Raw genomic sequence first — 21,582 nt, 5'->3', positions numbered from 1 at the left:
TGTGATTACATTTTCTACAGTGACGATTTGTACTCAGCGATTTATTTAAGAAAAGAAAGCAGGATCAGATTTTTTACGAGATAAAATAACTTGTACGTGTGACTGCAGGGGTGTGTGACTGCAGGGGCGTGTGACTGCAGGCGCGGTCTCTTTGTGTGATGACCTCACCAATATCTTCTATATAACACGAGATAATGAAAAGATTTAAATTAAAAAAAAAAAAAAAAGGAAATTTATGTTCAAAGTTGCAAATGTTTGAATCTCTGCGGTTGAACTGTTTGTGTCCCGACACTTTGCCACTTAGTTCATTGCAGGTAAGACAGCGTGCATCACTTTCCTACTGTGTGCGCCTGTCTGATTAACCTGCTGTTTGGCAACACACAATCACCTGTGTGTCCTGCATTGTTGTGCTAGCATGCTAATGTTAGCACTCTTTAGCTAGCTGGTAGCTTCAGTCACCTGTGTGTCCTGCATTGTTGTGTTAGCATGCTAATGTTAGCACTCTTTAGCTAGCTGGTAGCTTCAGTCACCTGTGTGTCCTGCATTGTTTTGTTGGCATGCTAATGTTAGCGCTCTTTAGTTAGCTGGTAGCTTCAGCCACCTGTGTGTCCTGCATTGTTTTGTTGGCATGCTAATGTTAGCGCTCTTTAGTTAGCTGGTAGCTTCAGCCACCTGTGTGTCCTGCATTGTTTTGTTGGCATGCTAATGTTAGCGCTCTTTAGCTAGCTGGTAGCTTCATGTAAACTGACACAGAATGATATAAAAACTCTTCATCCAGATAATTAAAACAGCTTTTATACACAAGGGGAGGAGCCGGCCGGCCCGTCCATGTAAACACAGCTCTGACAACAACACAGCCAGCAGGACTCCAGCTTCTCCCTCACTGGAGACAGTCAGGACTCACACACACATTCACACAGGAGAGATTGGATTTGTGCTGTATTCCTTTCGACTGTATCAGTGTGTGAGGGCTCGACAGTACTCTTCATCTTACTTCACTCTGCCAGGCCTCAAACAAAGTGCAAACATGCTCGTTCAGATCATCATGCTTTGTGCGTGTTTGTGGCAGAGGACGCCGTCGTGCCGGGGATAACGCGCCTCACACAGTTTAGCTGACAGTGAACAACCAACAAGCTGCCAAATCCTCTCTGGTGGAACTCAAACTATTGGATTTATGTTTCTGCGCGTCAGACAGACGCTGTAATTGCATTACATGCGACTCATAAGACCGTAATTAAATGAGTTATACAGAACCACTTATCCTGCTCCTTTAAAAACAGAGGAATAAAAACAGCATGCACACGTACTAAAAGCCAGACTTTTATTCGGTTATCGCAGAGACCGGTTCTCCCACATCTGCGATCACAAACTCTACGTCTGGGTACATTTAAAAGAACACAGCAACATATATATGATAAAGGCTCATGATGTCAGACGTGCAGTTATGAAGGACTTTTCAATTAGAACTATTTCAAGTGGGTCGCATGAGTCTGAATATAAGACGAATAAGGGCTTGTCTTATCTTATACTGAGGGTCTATGCTGACACGTGGTCACGACAGTAAACGCACCACTTAAGAGTGCACAGCTCATAACTGAGGCCAGCCGACACACACGGCGAAAGAGCCAAGGCGAGACACGGTGATCGACTGACTGACCTATTTTAAGGTAACCGTCATAAAGGCAGCATTTTATTTTTCCCCCCATTTGAGATGGATAAACTGGATAGAGGAGGGTCTGCAGGTGAAGCTGATCAGAGACGTGTGATGGCACAAACAGAAAAGAGAGAGCGGCAGGACGCGACACTGTGTTTAATAAAGACAGAAGAGGTGCATGTGTGTGGATATGTGAATATTAAACATGTCTGTGTCAATATTTTTTTTTTGTCAAAACACAATTTGTTCTTATGAGGAGAAAATTCTGGAACTGCTGAGTCGTCAGCTCAGGCTGAGTTTACAGAAGAAGAGTGACTGTGTGTTCTGTATCTGAGTTTTAGGTTTGAAGTGTCGACTGTATTTGTGTGTTTATACCATGAAATGAAAGTGTAAATAAGGATGCATGTTCCTCTCTGAATCAGGTGTTTGTAGTGCTCTGTGTGTTTCACACCAACCCTCCGTCGTCAGTGCAGTTCAACAGCGAAGCACAAGAGATGTTTTTGTTTTTGAATTGACCTCCTCTTCCTCCTGCAGACACGTCCCACCGCTCCAGAAACATCTCCTCCTTACCTGTCCAGTTTGAACACGCCGTCTGACTCTTCCGTTCTCTGGAGCTGCACTTTTGTTAAAATAAGGTCAAATTCACTTTTCTTTTCCACCCCTCCCATAGGTGCATGCTGAACACGATCGACGGGCCGTCAGAACCAGTGGAGGACTACCTCTGTGACCCCGAGGAGATGCTGCTCGGCGCCCGGGAGAGCCGGCTGCCCTGCCCTGAGGACTGCGTCCTGAACGACTGGGGCCCCTGGAGCCGCTGCAGCCTGGTGAGAGATGGAGCCAGATCAGAGAGCAGCTCAGCTCAGCTGTCTGGCACAGCGCTGATACGAGAACGTCAGATTTTCTGTGAAGCCCGCTGAGATCTATCTTCATATCTTTTTCCTGTCAGAAATTTTCTCTCTGAGGCTCAAGGAAAAAAACTGCACTGTATTATTGTGAGCCGAGTGTGAATCGTTGTCAACAGGTTATGTCTCGTCTACCGCGGAGGAATAAAAAGAGATGCATGAACTCCGCAAGCAGGAGAAAAGTGGCTTATATATCACCTATATTACACAGTACAGGCTGTGCATGCAGCGGGGAGAGGAAGGTGATTCATGGCAACGACAGCTGAGCAGGGCTGTTTCATTTACATCTTCTGACACTTTAAAAGAACACACAAATGATGCCCCTATCAGAAGAGATGGAGGGGCAAACATAAAGCTGGCTCCACATAATACCCCAAGCTTTGTTATCGCTTGACGGGCAACCGCAAACAGTGAGAAGAGTTATTAATCCAGGGCTGCCCACTTACGATCTAAATCATCAACTTTAGAGCGTTGTCGTTGATCGTGTGCAGAACAACGCAGGAGTCACAGCAAGGCCGGCTGTAAATTGAACAAATCAACCCGCTAAAAGACCCTTCAGATTCGAGGTTTACAAGGTTTTAATAGGGAGCCAAATTATCCACCGAGGTCCTCTTTCCTCCAAACCCTCTAACTCACTGATTTACACTGGGGAACACTGTAAACAGAAACTTGTTGCTCTCGCTCTTTGGCCGTCACAAAACCGCAGTTCCTCAAGTGTCCACTTGAGGCTGGCTGCAAAAACAGAGGGATCGCCGTTAGGTTGCGTTTTAAAATAAACCTGGTGGAAAAAAATACATTTCGAATCAAAAGCTTGTGTCAGTTTTATGAAGTTAAAGAGTTACGTGTTATTTTTGCATTAAATGTGGGCGTGGCTATGTTGACTGACAGGTGGGCGGGCTGCAGGTGTTTAACAGGAAGCTGCGTCTGCAGAACTAATGGGCGACGTTACTGAGACGACGCCCGTGATTTCTACAATGTGTGTTAAACACAGAGGTGCAGCTTCACACACAGCAGGTTGTGCACACACGTTTTGCATCCGGGTAATGATTTGAATGCTGTCAGGCAGTAGCATGAGCCCGTCCCTTGGTGCATCCTTAATGCTCTGATGAAGATGAGTGTGCAGAGATAGCTTCTATCACTTTCCTCTTATTGATGCCTCCAGCATTAGCACAGATGTAGCGTGGTGGAGCGGCGGTCATCCTGCATTAAGATCCTTAATGTTTCTTGGGATTTACCTCATAACTCTTTCTTCTAGCCAGGAGCTTGATTGTAAAATGAATTCATCATGGGACTCCGGCCCTCTCTCCGCATCATGAGAGTCCATTTCCTAATAAAAAGTCTGCAAATTGAATTTGGTAGAGAGACACCAACTCCTGATTTAATCCTAGCAGGGAAACATTCACATAAATGCCACGTCACGAGTTCAATCTTTGTTGTCTGTCTTTGCAAAAGCATGTGAGGTGTCAGAGAACATGGTGTTCAGCAGCTCCACCCCTGACATCTCTGTAAAAAGCCATTTGAACAGCTCTCGCCTCACCTGCTGTTCTCTCAGCAGCACGCTGGCCATTGTTAATCACACCCCATTCTCTCCCAAAGTGCTCGACACATCGACTTCCCACCATTCCAATCTCGATCTGGAGTCTGCTGTGGCACCAGCGGGGGCCCCTCGCATGTTTTATTCATGGAGCCAGCGATGGAGTTATTCAAGGGGCTGTCATTTTCTCCCCCAACTCTGTTCTTCCCAAGCAATGACTGTGTAGAAATCTGGTGGTTTACCATTCAAGCAGAATATCTGTTTCCTGTCGTTTCCTGCCGGGAAATAAATCCACATTGTGGGATTACAAGTACAGAGGGAAGGGGAAGGATCTTATTTATTTATTATAAGTAAAATGATAAAACACCCAACCAGAGACGAGGCACACAAGCCGAGTTATAGAAGATCCAGAAGTGACACATTCGCACAGTTTGAGCCTTTTATGCTTGAAATTCAGAGAAGCCAGTGTTGCTGGAACGTGAAAGTTTAGTTCAATTTAAGGACACGTCTGTAGTTATGACCGTCTGCAGGATTAATGCGATGATCGAGTTTTAAATGTGAGTCTCTGTTTTCAGCCGTGTACGAGGACCAACAGTCGAGTGCGAGCGGCCTACGCCCTCCGCTCGCCCACAGTGGGGAGGCAATGCCCGGACACGACCGACAAGGAACCCTGCAGCCTGAACCTCAACTGCTTCAACTACTTCTACAACATCACAGGTACGTATGTCGATGAGTACTATTCATCTGCTGTCCAGGATTATGGGAACTTCTCCTCTGAGGGTTGTGGTCTAAAAAGACAGATTTTAATGCAAGCTTTCTAACAAAGTTGCAGAAGTTTGAGGGGTTTTTTTGGTAGTGTATTAAATATTGTTTGTGAGCTACGGGGACATACACACAATAAAAGCCATCTATTGGCCCTTTTTCTCTTCTGACATCACTTACAAGCAAATTCTGAGCAGGATGCCGAAAATCCAAAAACAATATAAGACAAACAAAGGAATAGATAGATAGATAGATAGATAGATAGATAGATAGATAGATAGATAGATAGATAGATAGATAGATAGATAGATAGATAGATAGATAGATAGATAGATAGATAGATAGATAGATAGATAGATAGATAGATAGATAGATAGATAGATAGATACTTTATTGATCCCGAGGGAAATTCAGGGCAGGGTAGGGTAAACACATCCAAAGACAAACGTACACAGATGCTGAATCGAGTCTCAAACTAAAGTTAAGAATGAAAAAATGATCCTCACACTGAGACGAGTAATATTAAGGCACAAACACATTCATGGCACAGGGGATCGTGCTCTACATGATTGAGAGTTATTGTTGCTGGGAGCTTTGGATGGAGTCGCAGTAATTCAGTTCTCCCTCCGTGCTTGTATTCTGGGACAAGGACAGCAGTCCAATTAAACGGAGCCCCTGGTTGGTGGATACCTAGAAACACAGCCTCTAATTGGTCAACAGACTCAACATAAGACAACAGGAAGTGGCTATGTGTGCGGCTAATTTACTGTATAAAGATTCTGATTTCATCTATCCGTCCATCCGTCTGTCTGTCCAGCTAGCTAGCTAGCTAGCTGGGATCTATATAAAGGGATCCCATCTATTGGTCAGCTGTGGCTCAGTTGGTAGAGTTGGTCGTATCTGAACTGGAAGGTCGGGTGACGTACACGTTGGCGCCTGTGAATGGAATCAGAGGATTTATCTAGTTAATTCCCAAGTCCCAAAAACACGCTGGGATTGGTTGAATATGTGAATCACTCCATCACGACTTCCTGGAGCTGTTCTAATCAACGCACTGGGTTCTCATAGTCACATCTGACAGGAGCAGCTAAACAGAGTCTGATTCCCTTGTTTTTCTGTTGGGACATGTCAGTTTGTTGATAGTCCTGAACTCGCCTGGTTGTTTTGGATGGAGCAGACGGGGCGTTTTGGGCTGCTGCCGTGTGTGTGTCATGATGAATGTTGCTCAAGTTGAACCGAATCACCGACATAAAAACAGTTCTTTCAGTGCTGGGCTTCCAGTCTGTCACTGAACACAAACAGCACACGCAGCCTCTGTTTCAGGATGAAGTGTTGGAAAGCCAGAGAGGAAATCAATAAGCTGATTCATCTGTGTTTTATTGTCAGCTGTGTTTATTCTGTTGTCTTATTACTACGAGGACTCTAACAAATCAGTGGTGTTTGTAAAAGCTGTAAAAGGAGATCGATTTAGTAATGTTCAGATAGATGGAAGGATGGACAGACAGACAGACGGATGATGGATGAAGGATGGATGAAGGATGGATGGATGGATGAATCGATGATGGATGGATGGATAATGGATTGATGGATGTATGGATGGACAGATGGATGGATGGATGATGGATGGACAGATGAATGGACGGATGGATGAATCGATGATGGATGGATGGATAATGGATTGATGGATGTATGGATGGATGGATGAATGGATTGATGGATGGACAGATGGATGGACAGATGGATGGATGGATGGATGGATGGATGGACAGATGGATGGATGGATGGATGGATGGATGGAGAGATGGATGAATAGACAGATGGATGGATGGACAGATGGATGGAGAGATGGATGGACAGATGGATGAACTGATGGATGGATGGACAGATGGATAGATGGATGAACTGATGGATGGATGGACAGATGGATGAACCGATGGATGGATGGATGGACAGATGGATGGATGGATGGACAGATGGATGGATGGATGGACAGATGGATGAACCGATGGATGAACAGATGGATGGACGGATGAACTGATGGATGGATGAATAGATGGATGGACAGATGGATGGATGAATTCTTTTAACCAATCAACGGACTGCATTGTGTCCTTTAGGATCAGCTCTGTACACTTGGCAGCCCAACAGAAGGGCAGCAAAAAAGAAAGACCTCCCATGTTGGTTATTTTGGAACCATTCCCAGCGTTTGACGTTGAGTTGAGGGATAACACCTTACAGTATCAGTGAGTAACAGATACAGGTAATACTAGGCACAGTATTCTCACTACCAGCAAGTCTTTTTACTTCGTTATTTCATACTTGAATAATTGTTGATTTTAACTTCTCAGTCTCAGTCGCACCTCCATATTAAATCACAGAGGCTGCACCTTCACATTTCATCCTGCAAACTGAAGCAAACTTCTTCACTCCAATTAAAGAAAAAAAAAACCCTGAGATTGCCAACGTTGTTATATTTCATTGGGATTTGTTTTGTTGCCCCACATTGCCACCCAGCCGAGTCTGCTTCTCTCTCTCTCTGTTGTTCCACGGCGAGACATGACATATAATCCCTACTGCTGGGTTCACAGTGGCAATCAGCCGTCCTACGGTGCATGTGTACATAAAATACAAGGAGGGATGATTTTTTTGGGCCCAGCACTCCAAACTCCAAACCATCCAAGCTCCCTCTCCTCCTTCCCTCTGCAGTTTAAGTCCTTTTCCTGTCATCTCTCGGTCTATGTCTCTATCTGTCTATGCCTCTCTCTCTCTTTTACTGTTGCTCTTTCTTGTTGCAGTCTCCCTATATTCAGTCCCCAGAGTCCCACAAAGCTCTCCAGCAGACAGAGGCACAATTCCCTGAGTTGAGCTTGCAAACGAGCTCAGTGCAGCTAAAAACAGCCGCTCATCTTTGTCAGCGGATGGCACACATCATGAGCGATACCTCTGCCTCCCTGTTGTTACAGAGTGTGTTTTCAACAACAGCTTGCATTGCTGGATTTATAAAAAAAAAAAAAAGGCACTGGCAGCCTAAGTCTAGAATAAAATGTTGTCTTTCCACTACACAGAAATCCTTTTTAAAGGAGCCAGGGATCAGCCTGGTACTGCTTGATTTATTTGAGGAAACTCGCCTTGATGTTGCTTTGAAATCCTGGTTATTCAACTCAAGTTGGGCCACACAGCTCGCTCATGATGCTGGCATGAAACGGAGTTGATGGCGGCCAGATTTATTGGATTTAAGTGAGCTGTTATAAACCTTCAGTGACCCCTTTGCAGACAAAATAATCATCTGATATCGACAGAGATCTCTGACACGCAGAGGCTATTACGAGTCTGACTCCAAGCAAACAACTTAAACACACACGCACACACACGCACACACACACACGCTGTTTGTTTTGCGGCTTTGGTCCGAGGGAGAGGAAGTGTGTCATGCAACACTGGGGAGGAAACTGATGCAAACTTACAGCGAGGCATGCAAAATGCACGCTCGCAAATCTGCTGAGTCATCTCGGAGCCCGAAGTGGGTTTGTCTGTATGCTGAGCACGCCTGTCCTAAGATATCCATCAGATGCAGTGCAGAGGAGGAAGGAGCGCTTTTTGTTTACGTCAAGTAACAAGACGTGCAATTACATCGATCATGTTTGTCCGTGCCGATACGCCAAATCAGAAATCTGTCAATGAATTACATTTCATGTGAACGTCGTGGAACGGTTCTTTACATCAGGAAAGTGAAGGCTGAAGCGAAACAACTTTCAAAGTAACACGAGGCGACACAAAGTGACAGTGCACTTCTGTGTGTTCGCCCTCAAAGAGCACACACGCCACGCTTGTTTCCCACCGTCTGGGATTTATTTATTCGGAGGTGTAAAGAATTTTTTCGACAGCGGATGCGTTTGAATGCTTTTGAACGGCGTCTCCTTGTGTCTCGTCCCGCCGCGTCATCCTGCCTCAACCGAGAAACACATCCACAAACTACAGAGCAGCAACACCGGGGAAAAAAGCTGCTTTCCTCCCCCTCTTTTGATCTCACCTGCCTCGCACCCGGGGAGGTGTTATCAAAGGTAGCAGGATGCTAAACATTTGCTTTATACTGTGAAGTGTTCTCGATGTAAAGGTGCACTCCCAGTTGAAGGTTTGTTTGCAGCAGGTGTGATGAATTGCATCTTTCATGTCAGAGCTGGCTGAGGAAATGTTGTCCAGCATAATTGCAGCTCTTCTCATGCAGAGATGTCACACTTGTATTCATGCGGCGGCTTCCTCCGACAAGGAGAGTGAATATTTTAAACCTTGAGAGGATTTATTTGATGTTACTTTTTTCTGTTACAGGTGCATGTAAAGTTAGCTTTACTGAAACCTCCTCAGTGTCCTTCAGCGGACTGTTAAGGATCTCCAGGCTGCAGCTTAACTCTTCTCTCTCTCTCTCTCTCTCTCTCTCTCTCTCTCACTACTCTCGCCATTATCTCTAAACTCTTGCAAGTAATTTCCCTCTTGATTAAATGCAAATATCACTTCCGAGTGGCCGACTTTTCCAATGGTAAGGAAACAAGGAGGAAGGTTTTTCCAAGTTGACACAGATCCTCCATTTGAATCTATGCAAAGTGCACGGACACACGCAGACAGGATGGGAATGGTTGATGGACTCTGGCTTCAATCGCACTTTTCTCCTGATCTGACTTCTCAAAGTTCCTCACTCACTGATGACAGAGGCTGTTATGTGAAGCATCAGTATTAAACAAACCAATGAAGCAGTTTTTGGGACATGTAGCGTCGGGAGCTCCGGTCTCTGCTGAGCCCACAGCCGCCGTCACTTTGTAAATGTAAGGATGTTGTTTGTCCGCAGACTGGAGCACATGTCAGCTGAGTCCGAACGCCGTGTGCGGGGGCGGCATCAAGACCCGGATGCTCGACTGCGTTCGCAGCGACGGCAAATCAGTGGACATCAAGTACTGCGAGGAGGTGAGACAGAAAAACACCTCTTTCTTTCTTTCTTTCTTTCTTTCTTTCTTTCTTTCTTCCTTCCTTCCTTCCTTCCTACCTTCCTTCCTTCCTTCCTTCCTTCCTTCCTACCTTCCTTCCTTCCTTCCTTCCTTTCTTCCTTCCTTCCTTCCTTCCTTCCTTCCTTCCTTCCTTCCTTCCTTCCTACCTTCCTTCCTTCCTTCCTTCCTACCTTCCTTCCTTCCTTCCTTCCTTCCTTTCTTCCTTCCTTCCTACCTTCCTTCCTTCCTTCCTTCCTTCCTTCCTTCCTTCCTTCCTTTCTTTCTTTCTTTCTTTCTTTCTTTCCTCAACGTCCTCATTTCTCTTAATGCCTGAACCACATCACTCATTATTATATATTATTCCACCCTTGCACTACTATTAGGCCCACAGGAACATGAAATATTCAGATCTGTTCCCACGCTGAGATTGTTGTCATGGCTTCAGGCGGAGGGTTTAATTCATTCCTAATGTGTCTCTGCTGCCTGTAATTGTAGCCGGCGGGCTGCGGCACAGCGTCCCCACAGCTATTTAACCCTTGGCCCACTTCATCATCTGGCTCGTTCACAAAAACACATCGTGTCAGAGAGGCTTTCACCGCCGCTCCTGATGCTGCTCAGCAAACTCTCTCCACAACAACAAAGGCTTCTGGGAATTGCAGTGCGGAGAGGTCAAGCAGGTGTCAGCCGGTGACAGATTGAGTCGGCCGTGCTGCGACTGAGCGTGATTTGATGTTTTTTTTTATCCCTCTTCGTTTTCTCCATGTTCTTGCAGTTGAGATTGGAGAAGAAGTGGCAGATGAACGTCTCCTGTGTGGTCGAGTGTCCCGTCAACTGTCAGCTGTCCGGGTGGTCGGTCTGGTCCGAGTGTTCACAGACGTGTGGATTAGAAGGTGAGCTTCACAATACACAGGGGCAGCCTGCGATCATTATAAACTTTCCAAACTGTGCCTGACATTTAGCTGACATTTTTATCCGGGGAAATTGGCGTCCGTGGTCAAAAACTGGGACGGGAGAGAAATCAAATCAAATCACCAAACGAGACGGCGTCTGTGTTCGACGGGTTCGACGTATCTGCCTCATTCACCAAATCTCCTCAGTTTGATTTGTTGGAAAGTTCATAAGAGGCATGATGTGTTCTTAAAGGCGAGGAAGCTGACAAGATGTGAAAAGTAACACCTCGTCACGGCTCTGCCTCCCCCCGTCCTCCCCCCGACTCGTTTTATCTTTCTCTCTTTTTGACTCACACAAACATTGATGTGTCTTCTTCGTCCTACATGAGAGAGCTTCTGGAGGTGGGTTTTATGAGGGGGGGGGGGGGGGGGGGGGTTAGAGAGCATGCATGGAGGGGGCTTTTTTATTCGATTTTCAATTCGGCAGCACTTGACACATACAGTGTATCCATATATGGTCATCGGGAGGTAGGAGGAAGTATGTTTTCCACAATGAGAACAACAACACCCGACGGCTTCTACAGCTGAACCGTTGTCACCCATTATCCTTCCCCATCCACTGCTGGAAAACAAACATTATGAATAAAAAACAAAATCAATAGATTAAAAAAAAACAAAGTTTAAAAAAAGGAGAAATTAAAAAAATAGGAGAAATTAAAACGTTGACAAAAACACCCCCGAGGAAACGAGGAAAGATTGAAGGAAGCTGTTGAGCCTTCAGAAGGAGACAAGGTGCCAACGTGAGGACACAGTGGTGAAGTGAAGGAGCCTTCTGATGACCTGAGGGATTGTTTGGGTTGTTTGGACCGTCAGCGTGGTCACCACCGTGTGTGTGTGTGTGTGTGCGACGGGCTCCTTGTGTTTATTTTAAATCAAACTAAGATCGATTGTTGATCGAGCTCCAGTGTTTCTGGGTTTTTCAGCTCTCTGTATCTTTCTCGGTTATCGAGCAGTTTATCTACACAGAATAAAACGATTCTTCTTGATTTGCTCGATGCCTCCGGGGAAACGCTGTAAAGCCTGTTTTTCTTTCAGCCCGCCATCGTTCGGTGTAGTTGGCGGCCTCCAAGAAGCTCAGCTCGCCTCGCTGCCTACATTTTCTCCCAAAGAAACATTTATATCAAAAATATGTGTGCTGGGGATTTTGTGGCCATGGATGTACTTTTTAATTTTTTTTTTTGCTGACTTGGAGATGGAGCTGTGTTTTTTCCCCAGCCTCAGTAGGTGGGTGAAGAAATGCATCGGACCGAGGTCAAGGCTGCTGCTTGCAATGCATTCTGGTACATTAGGTTTACCGCCGGCACAGCTCCAGAGCAGGAGTCGTCTCGGACAGAACAGCAAGCTCTGAGGAGTGTACTGTACTGCTTTATTTCACTGCATGTACCAGCAACACACAGACTGTGATAAATGTTCTGATTTTAACACTTTTAATGTGCGATAATAAGTTAAATTGACGGAGAAGGCAAAGTTAGATGGAGCAGAGTGAGTCGAGCTGAGGGATACATAACACACATACTTTCATTAAATCCACTTTAAAGAATACAGTCGATGTGTTTTGAAGGCTTTAAATAAAAGATGAGGGTGAATCAATCAGACCGAGCTCAGCCGTCATGATGGCAGCTCTCCAAACACATCGAGTCGATGAGCTGCAGACACAAAGGCCCACTGAGTCAGCTGAATGGGGTTAATCTGTGAAGGCTCACTGGTCTGCAGTCGGTTCATGCTCTTCATCCAAACAGTGCTGACGATGTTTTAAAGATGTGTTCAATATGATGCCACTGACATGAGGTAATAAAGGTGTTAAAAGAGAAACTCTGAAGGCGGGAGTTATCTCACTGCACTTCATCTTTCCTGTGACAGTTTCTGTTTCATCTATTTTAGATTCACTGTTCTTGTATCAGCAGCAGCTTCAGACCTGGAAACAGTTTCACCAGAAAGAAAAATCAAAGACCCGCCCCTTCTTAATTTTGATTGGTGGGTGAGGGTGAAGTGATTCTCAACATCATCATGGTTACATCGTCATGGTAACACTCCCAACATCGTCATGGTTACATCGTCATGGTAACACTCTCAACATAGTCATGGTTACATCGTCATGGTAACACTCATCATCATGGTTGCATCGTCATGGTTACATTCTGAACATCATTGTGGTTACATCGTCATGGTAACACTCATCATCATGGTTACATCGTCGTGGTTACATTCTCGACATCGTCACGGTTACGTCGCCATGGTAACATTGTAATGATAATATTGTCAACGTCGTCATGGTTACATCTTCATGGTTACATTCTCAACATCGTCACGGTTACGTCGCCATGGTAACATTGTAACGGTAACATTCTCAACATCGTCACGGTTACATCGTCATGGTAACATTGTAATGGTGACATTCTCAACGTCGTCATGGTAACGTTGTCATGTTCGTCTCATTGTGTCGTCCTGCTGTATGGTTTTAAAGCTGTTGAAGCTTTTTATCCGTCAGCTGCCGGTTGATAAATTAGACCGTCGTGATTTCAGCTCCACTTCACTCCCAAGAACAACAATGATAATGAATCAGGGTCAGATGCTCCTCTGCTGTGCCTGGAATAAACATCATCATGTTGTCGAGTAGGTGGTAAAAACATTGTTAATGTGAGGGGGCAGACCTGAAGTCTGTTATCATGATTCTCATTATAATCCGTCTAATTGTTCTGTGGGTGATGAACAGCTGGCTGCTTCCTACACGATCATGCTGGATATCGTGTTTCTGCACAAGAACACCGCGCTGAAACAATCGGGACTTTTTGAGCTGCTTGTATTTCAGGTGAAATAATGTGAGGGATCCTGTTTAGTGACACGGTGAGCTGCTGCGTTCACACGTAGTTTAGTCTCCTCCTCCTCGCTCCGAGTCGTCACGGTGATCGCTTTGAACGGTAGCTTCAGTTTGAGGATGAGGAGGTGCAGAGGGCTTTTTAGGACTTTCCTCCTGCTCCTGTTTAATCTGCCAAACAAACCTAACGTTCATTGTCTCATGGTGTTCCTTCACCACCAGCCACCTCTCCATGTTGTCGTTGTTTTTTTGCCGTTACATTTAAGTCCATGTTTGTGGATCGAAGTCGGTGAACAGAAGTCTCTTCATCGCCTTTCTCCTTTTCTTACCGTAAACAGAGCGACTGCATTGACAGTTATTCCTCAATTATAGTCTTTGAATAGAGCGGTAACCATGGCAACCGCCTCCTTTGCAGAGCAAAGATTTTGAAAACGACACTTAAACTACACTGGGATGTATTAGCTCATCTCCTCAGGTTGTTGTTCCCCCCCGCATGTTGTCGTGACTACGGTCACACACGGAGGTCGTTTTCTTATTGTTTTGATTGAGCGCCCCCTGGTGGCAGGATTTACATTCTGTGCGTTCGAAACACAGATATGATGTGAGGCTTGTCTCAAGTTGTTCATGAAATGTTTGAATTTGATGCAGGAAGGTGCAAGTAAAGAAAAGCACACACAGGTCTGGAGGAGCCTGCGTGCATAAAGCTTCAGAAAATATTCGTTCTCTCCGTAAAGACTCATTTATTCCTGGTTTGCTTGAAAGAATCTTATTTCCTCACCGCTTCCTGTGCGTGCGTGTGACTCCACACGGAAGGGCTTTAAAGTGTCGTGTGGCTGAGAAAAAACATGCATGCTCAGCAAAACTAAAAAAAAAAAAAAGTCCTTTTATCAGACACTTCCTGCTCTCACTGGAGGCATTTTGGCCAAAAAAAAAAAAAAAAATCACAGAAAAAAAAATAGACAGAGTGTTTATTTTAGAGGCGTTACAGTCTTCCCAAATGAGCAGTGAAAATGTGTTGCAGGGTTGTTGTTCCGGCGGTTCACAAAAATTGATTCTGTCCCATTACATCTTTTCCTGCTCCTCGGGGCTGCAGGGAGCGCTTTGAAGAAGAGGCAGCGCAGCGATAGTTTCTAAATCACAAGGAATAAGATAAAAGTTTAAGAAAGGCTAAGGGAGCAAGAGGGGACCTTATTTGATGTCTGTGTGTGTGTGTGTGTGTGTGTGTGTGTGTGTGTGTGTGTGGGTGGGTTGTTCTCTTGGTGGAATACAAAGGTGTCGTTGTTTGGCAGAGGTTTACTCCGAGGTGAGCAGATTGCTGGCTCGGCGGTGTGAAAATGAAAGAGGGATGTGCAGCAAATGAAGGGTTGCGAGGTTGACGAGTGGGTGGTTACAAACAGGTCGACTCGAGGGTTACATCTTCAGAAAAAAAAAAAAAAAAAAAACGTGCCGTTTCTGTGCCGAGCTAATTCATATCAACAGCTCTGCACTTAAATCAGACGACGAGCCTCTCAGGTGTTAGCTGCTATAATAATTCATCAGGTTTATTTAAAGAGCTCACGCTGGTTGATGTGGGAGAAAAAAAACATTTGACTTGAGTGTACCAAGATTCAATCGAGACGGCGGAGAGGAAAAAGTGCAGCTTGTCAGGCTGTTTGCAGAAACTCCTGCTCTCCTCCGTGACTCCAGTTTACAACGCCACACTTTCACACGCTCGCCTGTTTACCGGACGAGTGCTGCGTGCTAAACCGCAGCGGTCACCGCAGCGAGCCAAATGAGCTGTTTTGCTTCAGCTGTTCAGCGTGGAGGTTAAAGCGGCCTCTTAACGCTCTCTGCGAGTGTGTTATTGGTGCAAAAAAGAAATCACAGAGCTTTTGTTTGTTTCACGCTGACGGAAAAAACAAAAGATCGAAGTTCACGCAGCTGAAGTTGTTTCAGTCTTAATATCCAAACCAAATTGTTTTATTGAGCCGTTTCAGTCACAAACAGTTTCATGGCGAGACGAATCCTTTGAATGAGAATAAAAGAGACTCCCAATGTTTCCTCTTAAAGCAGCACACAGCGCTGACATTTGTTTTTATTTTTAAGTCAGTCAACCCGATAAAAAAAAAACCTCTCGACGTGTTAAATGTGTGTTTGCAGTAAAAGTTTAACATTTATGAATTCTTCCATCAGCTGTGGGAAGATGGATGAGGGAGTAGCTGAGAAGCAACTCAGAGATGTAAAGCGAGTCCTGGTCCTGGACTCGGACACGTCAGAACAGAACTCGAGTCAGGATCTTCTGAAGTGATGCTTCAAATGTCGACTTCTTTCAGCCCTTAACAAACAAATAAAAGTCTCGTTCTTTGTGTTTCCTCAGGTAAGATGTGGCGGCAGCGGGCGGTGGTTCAGGCCTCTCAGGGCGACGGTCGGCCCTGCCCCTCTCAGATGGAGCAGTGGAAGCCGTGCCCGGTGCGTCCCTGCTACCGCTGGCAGTACAGCGCCTGGTCCGAGTGTCGGGTGGAGGTACGTCAATGAGTCATCACATCACACAACAATTATTAACGAGCACATCGACCACTGTCGGATCGGAGACGTGCAGCTTTGACAGGTCCCCGCCTCGGCTGAGATCGATACGCACGGGATGTTTGAGCCAACAGGATTTCAGAAGACAGAAATCTCAGCACCTTGCAAAAGAAATAATGGAGTCTTTAGCATTGATGAACAGCCCCATCAAATCCCTGCGCGTGCACTTATTCTGTGAGACGCACACTGAAAATCAATCTAATGCACTTGTAATGCTGATCCATTACAGTAAACTGAGACCCCTGCCAAGATATCTGGCAGCAGTTAGTCGTCCGTTTTGCATCGCGAGCCACCGGGTCAGAATAATAAAGCAGTCTGCTGCGTCGTGTGCTGACATAAAACCAAACTTCTCAGGCGCGTGTGTGTGTGTGTGTGTGTGTCGCTTTACGGGCACACGGAGCGGCGTGTCACGTCCAGTTATTCATTAAGGTCATTTCTCTAAATGAAGTCCATCAACTATCCTTCACTCTCAGTCCTCTCAGCTAAAGGACGACGAGAGACAGAGAGAGACACTTCATCAATCCCAGGGGGGAGATTTGGTTCTTACCGTTACCTCAAAAAAAAACACACACACAACAGAAGTGAAGAAATAATTTAGACTGTAGAATAAAATAGACGAGAGATGGAGATGTTTGATTTGGAAACAGCAGGATTCACCATGGTAACGGTGAGAGCACAGAAATAGCCTGACTACAGTGCTCTCTGTGCAGATAGAAATAAAACAGAAGAGAAAGCAGTGTGTGTGCGTGTGTGTGTGTGCGTGTGTGTGTGTGCGTGTGTGTGTGTGTGTGTGTGTGTGTGTGTGTGTGTGTGTGTGTGTGTGTGTGTGTGTGTGTGTGTGTGTGTGTGTGTGTGTTTACACTGCAGCCAAACAAACTCGAGTTGTTTTTCAGGAAGTCGATACAAATTTAATTTGCTCCTTAAAATCTGCTTTCTCAAGTCGTCTGGGAGTTAAAACCTCCAGATGATCCTGAGGTGTTTCTCCTCCTGCTCCTCCTCCTCCTCCTCCTCCTCCTCCTCCTGCTCCTCCTCCTCCTCCTCCTGCTCCTCCTCCTCTTCACTCTTCTTCTTCTTCTTCTTCTTCTTCTTCTTCTTCTTCTTCTTCTTCTTCTGGCGGCTTGTCCCTTTAGTCCTCCTCCTCTCCTTCACCTTAGTCCTCCTCCTGGTTATTCTGTTATTTCTCCCTCTCTTTCTTCTCCTCCTATAACAACACGGTGAAGTGTATGTTGCGTATCATGTGACCTTCGACCCACCGTGTTGTCTCGTGTGTCTTTATTCTACGAAAAACACGGATTTCAGATTCTCCTGATTCTTCCACGCCGAGAAGAGGAGAAGCACCGAGCCTCTTTGTGCAGATTTTAACATGTGAAAGTTTTTTTTTAATCTTTAGAATCTGAGCTGAGAATAACGAGGAAGTGAACGGACACGCCGTCACCGCTCGCTGCTTCTGATGGAGCATCAAACGTGTTGACCGTTACCTTCTACTGCAGCTTTAAAAAGCTTGAATGTCTCATTAATATTACATGCACGTTGTAAAAGGCAGCATGCATTAATAACATCAACATCCACTTTAATGTGTCATCATGATTACAGAGCCGCTCTGTTTGTCCGAGTGAGAAAGATGGCAGCCGCTCGGACCGCTTCGGGTTTTCTAACCGTCGTTAACTCACTTTTCTCTGATTGAAAAAAAGCCAGTGTTTCTTTAATTACCCATTTTTAACTTGCTCCATGTCTGCAGTCTCACTGTGATAACTCCTCCTCTTCCTTCTTCTTCTGCTGTGCTGTCAGAGTGTGGTGTGCGGACACGGCACGCGCTACAGGAACCTGTCCTGCTTCGTGTCGGACGGCTCCAGCGAAGGCGACGGATTGGTGGACGAGGAGCTGTGCAGCAGCCTGGAGCTCGCCGTGGACGGAGACAAGCAGATCAAGCTGAGAGAGGCCTGCACGCTTCCCTGCCCAGGTAACACGGCTCTTCACATCCTGCTTATTTATGAGCTGCAGGAGCAAAAACCTTCAAAGTCATGTGATCCAGACCCCCCCAGCTGTCAACATCTAGTCACCCTGAACTTCAGGAAGTCTGACGCCTCTTCTTGATGTTTCTTTTCAGTCTTGTCGTTGTTTCCAAGTATCCATTTGGGAACCATAAATGAACTTATTTTACATTTTTGAGATCTCGTGTCAAACGGCGTGTGCTCTCACGGTCTGCTCGAGTCCTCCAGTGTTCACCATGACTGTGCTCTCCCACGCTCGTCCACTGTGTGTCCAGCTCGAGCTCCTTTTGCTTTGTCCATATAAACGTGTAAATCATCTTTATTGACAGACTCAGGAGTCCATTAGAAACAAATACAGACTCCACCCACGCTATAAAAGACAGCCGTACCAGTGTCTCTACTGGGACCACTGGTATCACACAGACTTATGAGTGTGCGTGTGTGTGTGTGTGTGTGTGTGTGTGTGTGTGTGTGTGTGACACTCATATCAACACTTTGCTGCAGTTTCATTTGTTTCACAACGCAGCCGGTCCTTTTGTTACCGGGCAGATTAGATGATCTCTAAGCAGCAGCCCTCAGCGTGCATCCTGACCTCCAGATTCAGAGCCCACCTGAAGGCACAATAAATGGACTCCATTAAGGCGGCTTGTGTGGAAGTGCTGTTTAATGCGAGCTGTATTTCATGGCCTGTAGGTTTCTACGGAGAGCCCGCCGCTCTCCTCTGCACGGGTTCCAACTCTTCATTCACCTTTTCCTCTTTCCCTCCACGAGCTGCATGTTGTCGGGCTTCAGCTGGGGTTTGATTCTACGTGCAGAGTGTGAAAGTGTGCAGCGGTCACACACACACCTGAAAGCTGCTCCGGTCGTGCTCGGTGAAGTGGAGGCGACACTGTCAAGAACTTTCACGAGGCCGTTTAGGACCTCGTGCTCTTACTGCAGGAGTGGAAACGAACGAGACGGCCGATCCGAATGAAAAAGCTGTGACCTCTTAAATTCAACGTGTTTTGATTTGTACAGTGAAGGCGGCGAGATTAAATCGACACAGAAGAAATACAGATGAAGAGAAACAAAGATGGAATCAATCATCTGCGTGGTCGAGATAACGAAACCCTGAGGGCTGATAAAAAATAAAAATCACCTCCCTGAACATCAGTGTGGCGTTGTGAGCGTGACGATGACGAGCGTTGTGAATGGAGGTGCTGATTGAGCGGAGAAAAGAAGCGTTTTCTTGCTTCATATAAAAATAAATGCAGCTCCATTTGAATAAAAGCAAGGCGGGTGATGTGGAGCATTTCACACATGAAGGCAACGCAACCTGATTTACATATTCAAGGAAAGACCAATCAAGACCCAGCAGGTCACAATTACACCTCTTGTTCGGGCAGAATTGGCTTCTTAACGTTCAATTTAAAACACACACACACACACACACACACATTGAGTAATCACTGCATCGTTACGCACTGCTAATTAGCTGGAGATGCTAATAGTTCACCTACATGCACAAGCAGGATCCTGTGTGGACGTCCATATGATCCTATGGAGAGACATCGGAGCGAGGAGGCCGGTGGGTTTGACAGAACTTAAAATAAACGGTCCTGTAAGCGTGTTGTCATGATTTAATTTAATGACATCATTTTGAAAACAAACAAAAAGAAAACAAACTTTGTGACTTGCTGAAAACGGCAATTTTGCTCCAACGTAAAAAAACCCCCCAAAGATCTGACTTCCAACCTTTCATTCTTCTGTATATAAAAAGTTCTTCTTCATTAAAAAAACATTTTGTTTGCTGTATAAACTATAAATGCAAACATTTAATGACACCTGGATCGATCTGCAGAGAAACCGTCAGGACAAACACTCTCGAGTCCCCGTAAAAAGACCTGAAAATATTCTCTCTCCTGAGATCTGAATCCGTCCGTTTGTAACCCTTCAGCGTGTGCCATGTGGTCGACGCCTCCTCCCTAATCACCCGTGCCATGTGTGCACACATTTTCAGCACGAGTAGCCTCTGCGGGTAACAAACCCTGGAAGCTGGCAGCGTGGTCGACCTGCACAGGAGGACTTTCTTTAGCTCCGGTGACTGATCAGGTCTCGGTCGCCGTCTTTACGCTGAGCTGGACATCTGCTGTGACGTACGAAGACCAACGACCCTCCGAACCTGTGAAACATAACACGGCACACGGATGTAGAGTTTGATGTCATTGAGTCAGTAAAGTGGTTTATTGCCGTCCGGTCGCCCAGCTGGCAGTTGAGTCTAATTAAACTTCTGCTTTCTATGTTTGAAATAAATAGCTTGAAATCCGGAGCATGTCAGACCGCCAGGTGTCCTTCATGCTCGTCTTCACACGGCGACCTTCAGAAACATCCACGCTCGCCAGCTTCCAGTTTATTCAGTCAGAATCAGAATCGGTACATTCACACGTACGAGGAGTTTGTCTCGGTGCGAAAGAAAAGACGAGGCTAAAATAACAAGTATAAACTATGAGACGCAATTTAAGATATATAAAGTAGAATTTAAAAAAAGTCAAATATAAATAAAAGATCCTGCAGCCTTTCCCTTCCTGTGTGTGTGTGTGTGTGTGTGTGTGTGTGTGTGTGTGTGTGTCATTGAATAACACGATGACTCGACTCTCACTGTTGACAGAAGAAGTTAAAAGTCGTGTTTGTGAGCGAACTGTGACGAAGGAATCAGAAACTGAGACCGTGTGGATGATCGGCAGCTCGCCTGTCTTAGATCAGGACACTCTGAAAATCTCAGTGAGTTTTGTTTCCTGGTTAAATAAAATAAATAATAAATCAAAAGCATTATGTAACTCGTCCCTCAGTGAGCTCAGATATTTTCAGCTCGCAGGGCTTCATGCTCTCGTCTTTGAATCCGACTTGAACTGCTTTCACGTGCTCACGTCGTTCTGCTCAAGGCTGAAAAACAAAACTAGCTCAAAAACTTGAAACCTGAGTGAGCTGGGAGGAAGAGGAGGAGGAGGAGGAGGACGAGGAGGAGGAGGACGAGGAGGAGGTGGAGGAGGATAGAGTAGGAAATCTGAGAGAGGACAGAAATGAGCAGAGTCGAACCGGGGACCACGACCTCCGTACATAGGGTGAGACCAAACCACTAGGCCAAAGCAGTGCCTCAAAATGACCTGTCACATCGTATCATAGATGCTTTTTATTCAAGTCAAATATCTCGAGGCTGAAAAATCCTGAACAGGTGAGTGTGGGAACGTGTATTTATATCAGAGTCATGCTCAATTAAAAACGTGTTTTAGGCGTTTTAAACTCTTAGCTGGGATAAATCCTCTTCAGCTGCTGTAAACCAGCAGGAGCAGAGGTAACCATCGTGCTTTCAGAAGACTTCATCACGACACACTGATTAACAGCAGAGGAGGGGAAGCGCCCTATCAGAGCGGCAGACAGATTCTCACTTCACAGGTTC

General features: G+C 45.6%; 1 protein-coding gene across 1 annotated transcript in view; it reads left to right on the top strand.

The window, feature by feature from the left end:
• Positions 1-21,582, top strand: part of thsd7ab (thrombospondin, type I, domain containing 7Ab) — a 174,498-nt gene that overhangs the window by 135,925 nt on the left and 16,991 nt on the right. The window contains exons 21-26 of the mRNA XM_079343602.1: positions 2,325-2,478; positions 4,666-4,807; positions 9,693-9,808; positions 10,601-10,718; positions 15,950-16,095; positions 17,944-18,115. Of these exons, the coding sequence (XP_079199728.1) occupies positions 2,325-2,478; positions 4,666-4,807; positions 9,693-9,808; positions 10,601-10,718; positions 15,950-16,095; positions 17,944-18,115 (848 nt within the window). The remainder of the gene's footprint in view (positions 1-2,324; positions 2,479-4,665; positions 4,808-9,692; positions 9,809-10,600; positions 10,719-15,949; positions 16,096-17,943; positions 18,116-21,582) is intronic.

Source organism: Symphodus melops, assembly GCF_947650265.1.
Source record: "Symphodus melops genome assembly, chromosome: 5".
NCBI lineage: Eukaryota > Metazoa > Chordata > Actinopteri > Labriformes > Labridae > Symphodus > Symphodus melops.
The sequence above is the reverse complement of the archived record's forward strand: the minus strand, read 5'-3'. Positions and strand labels throughout refer to the sequence as shown.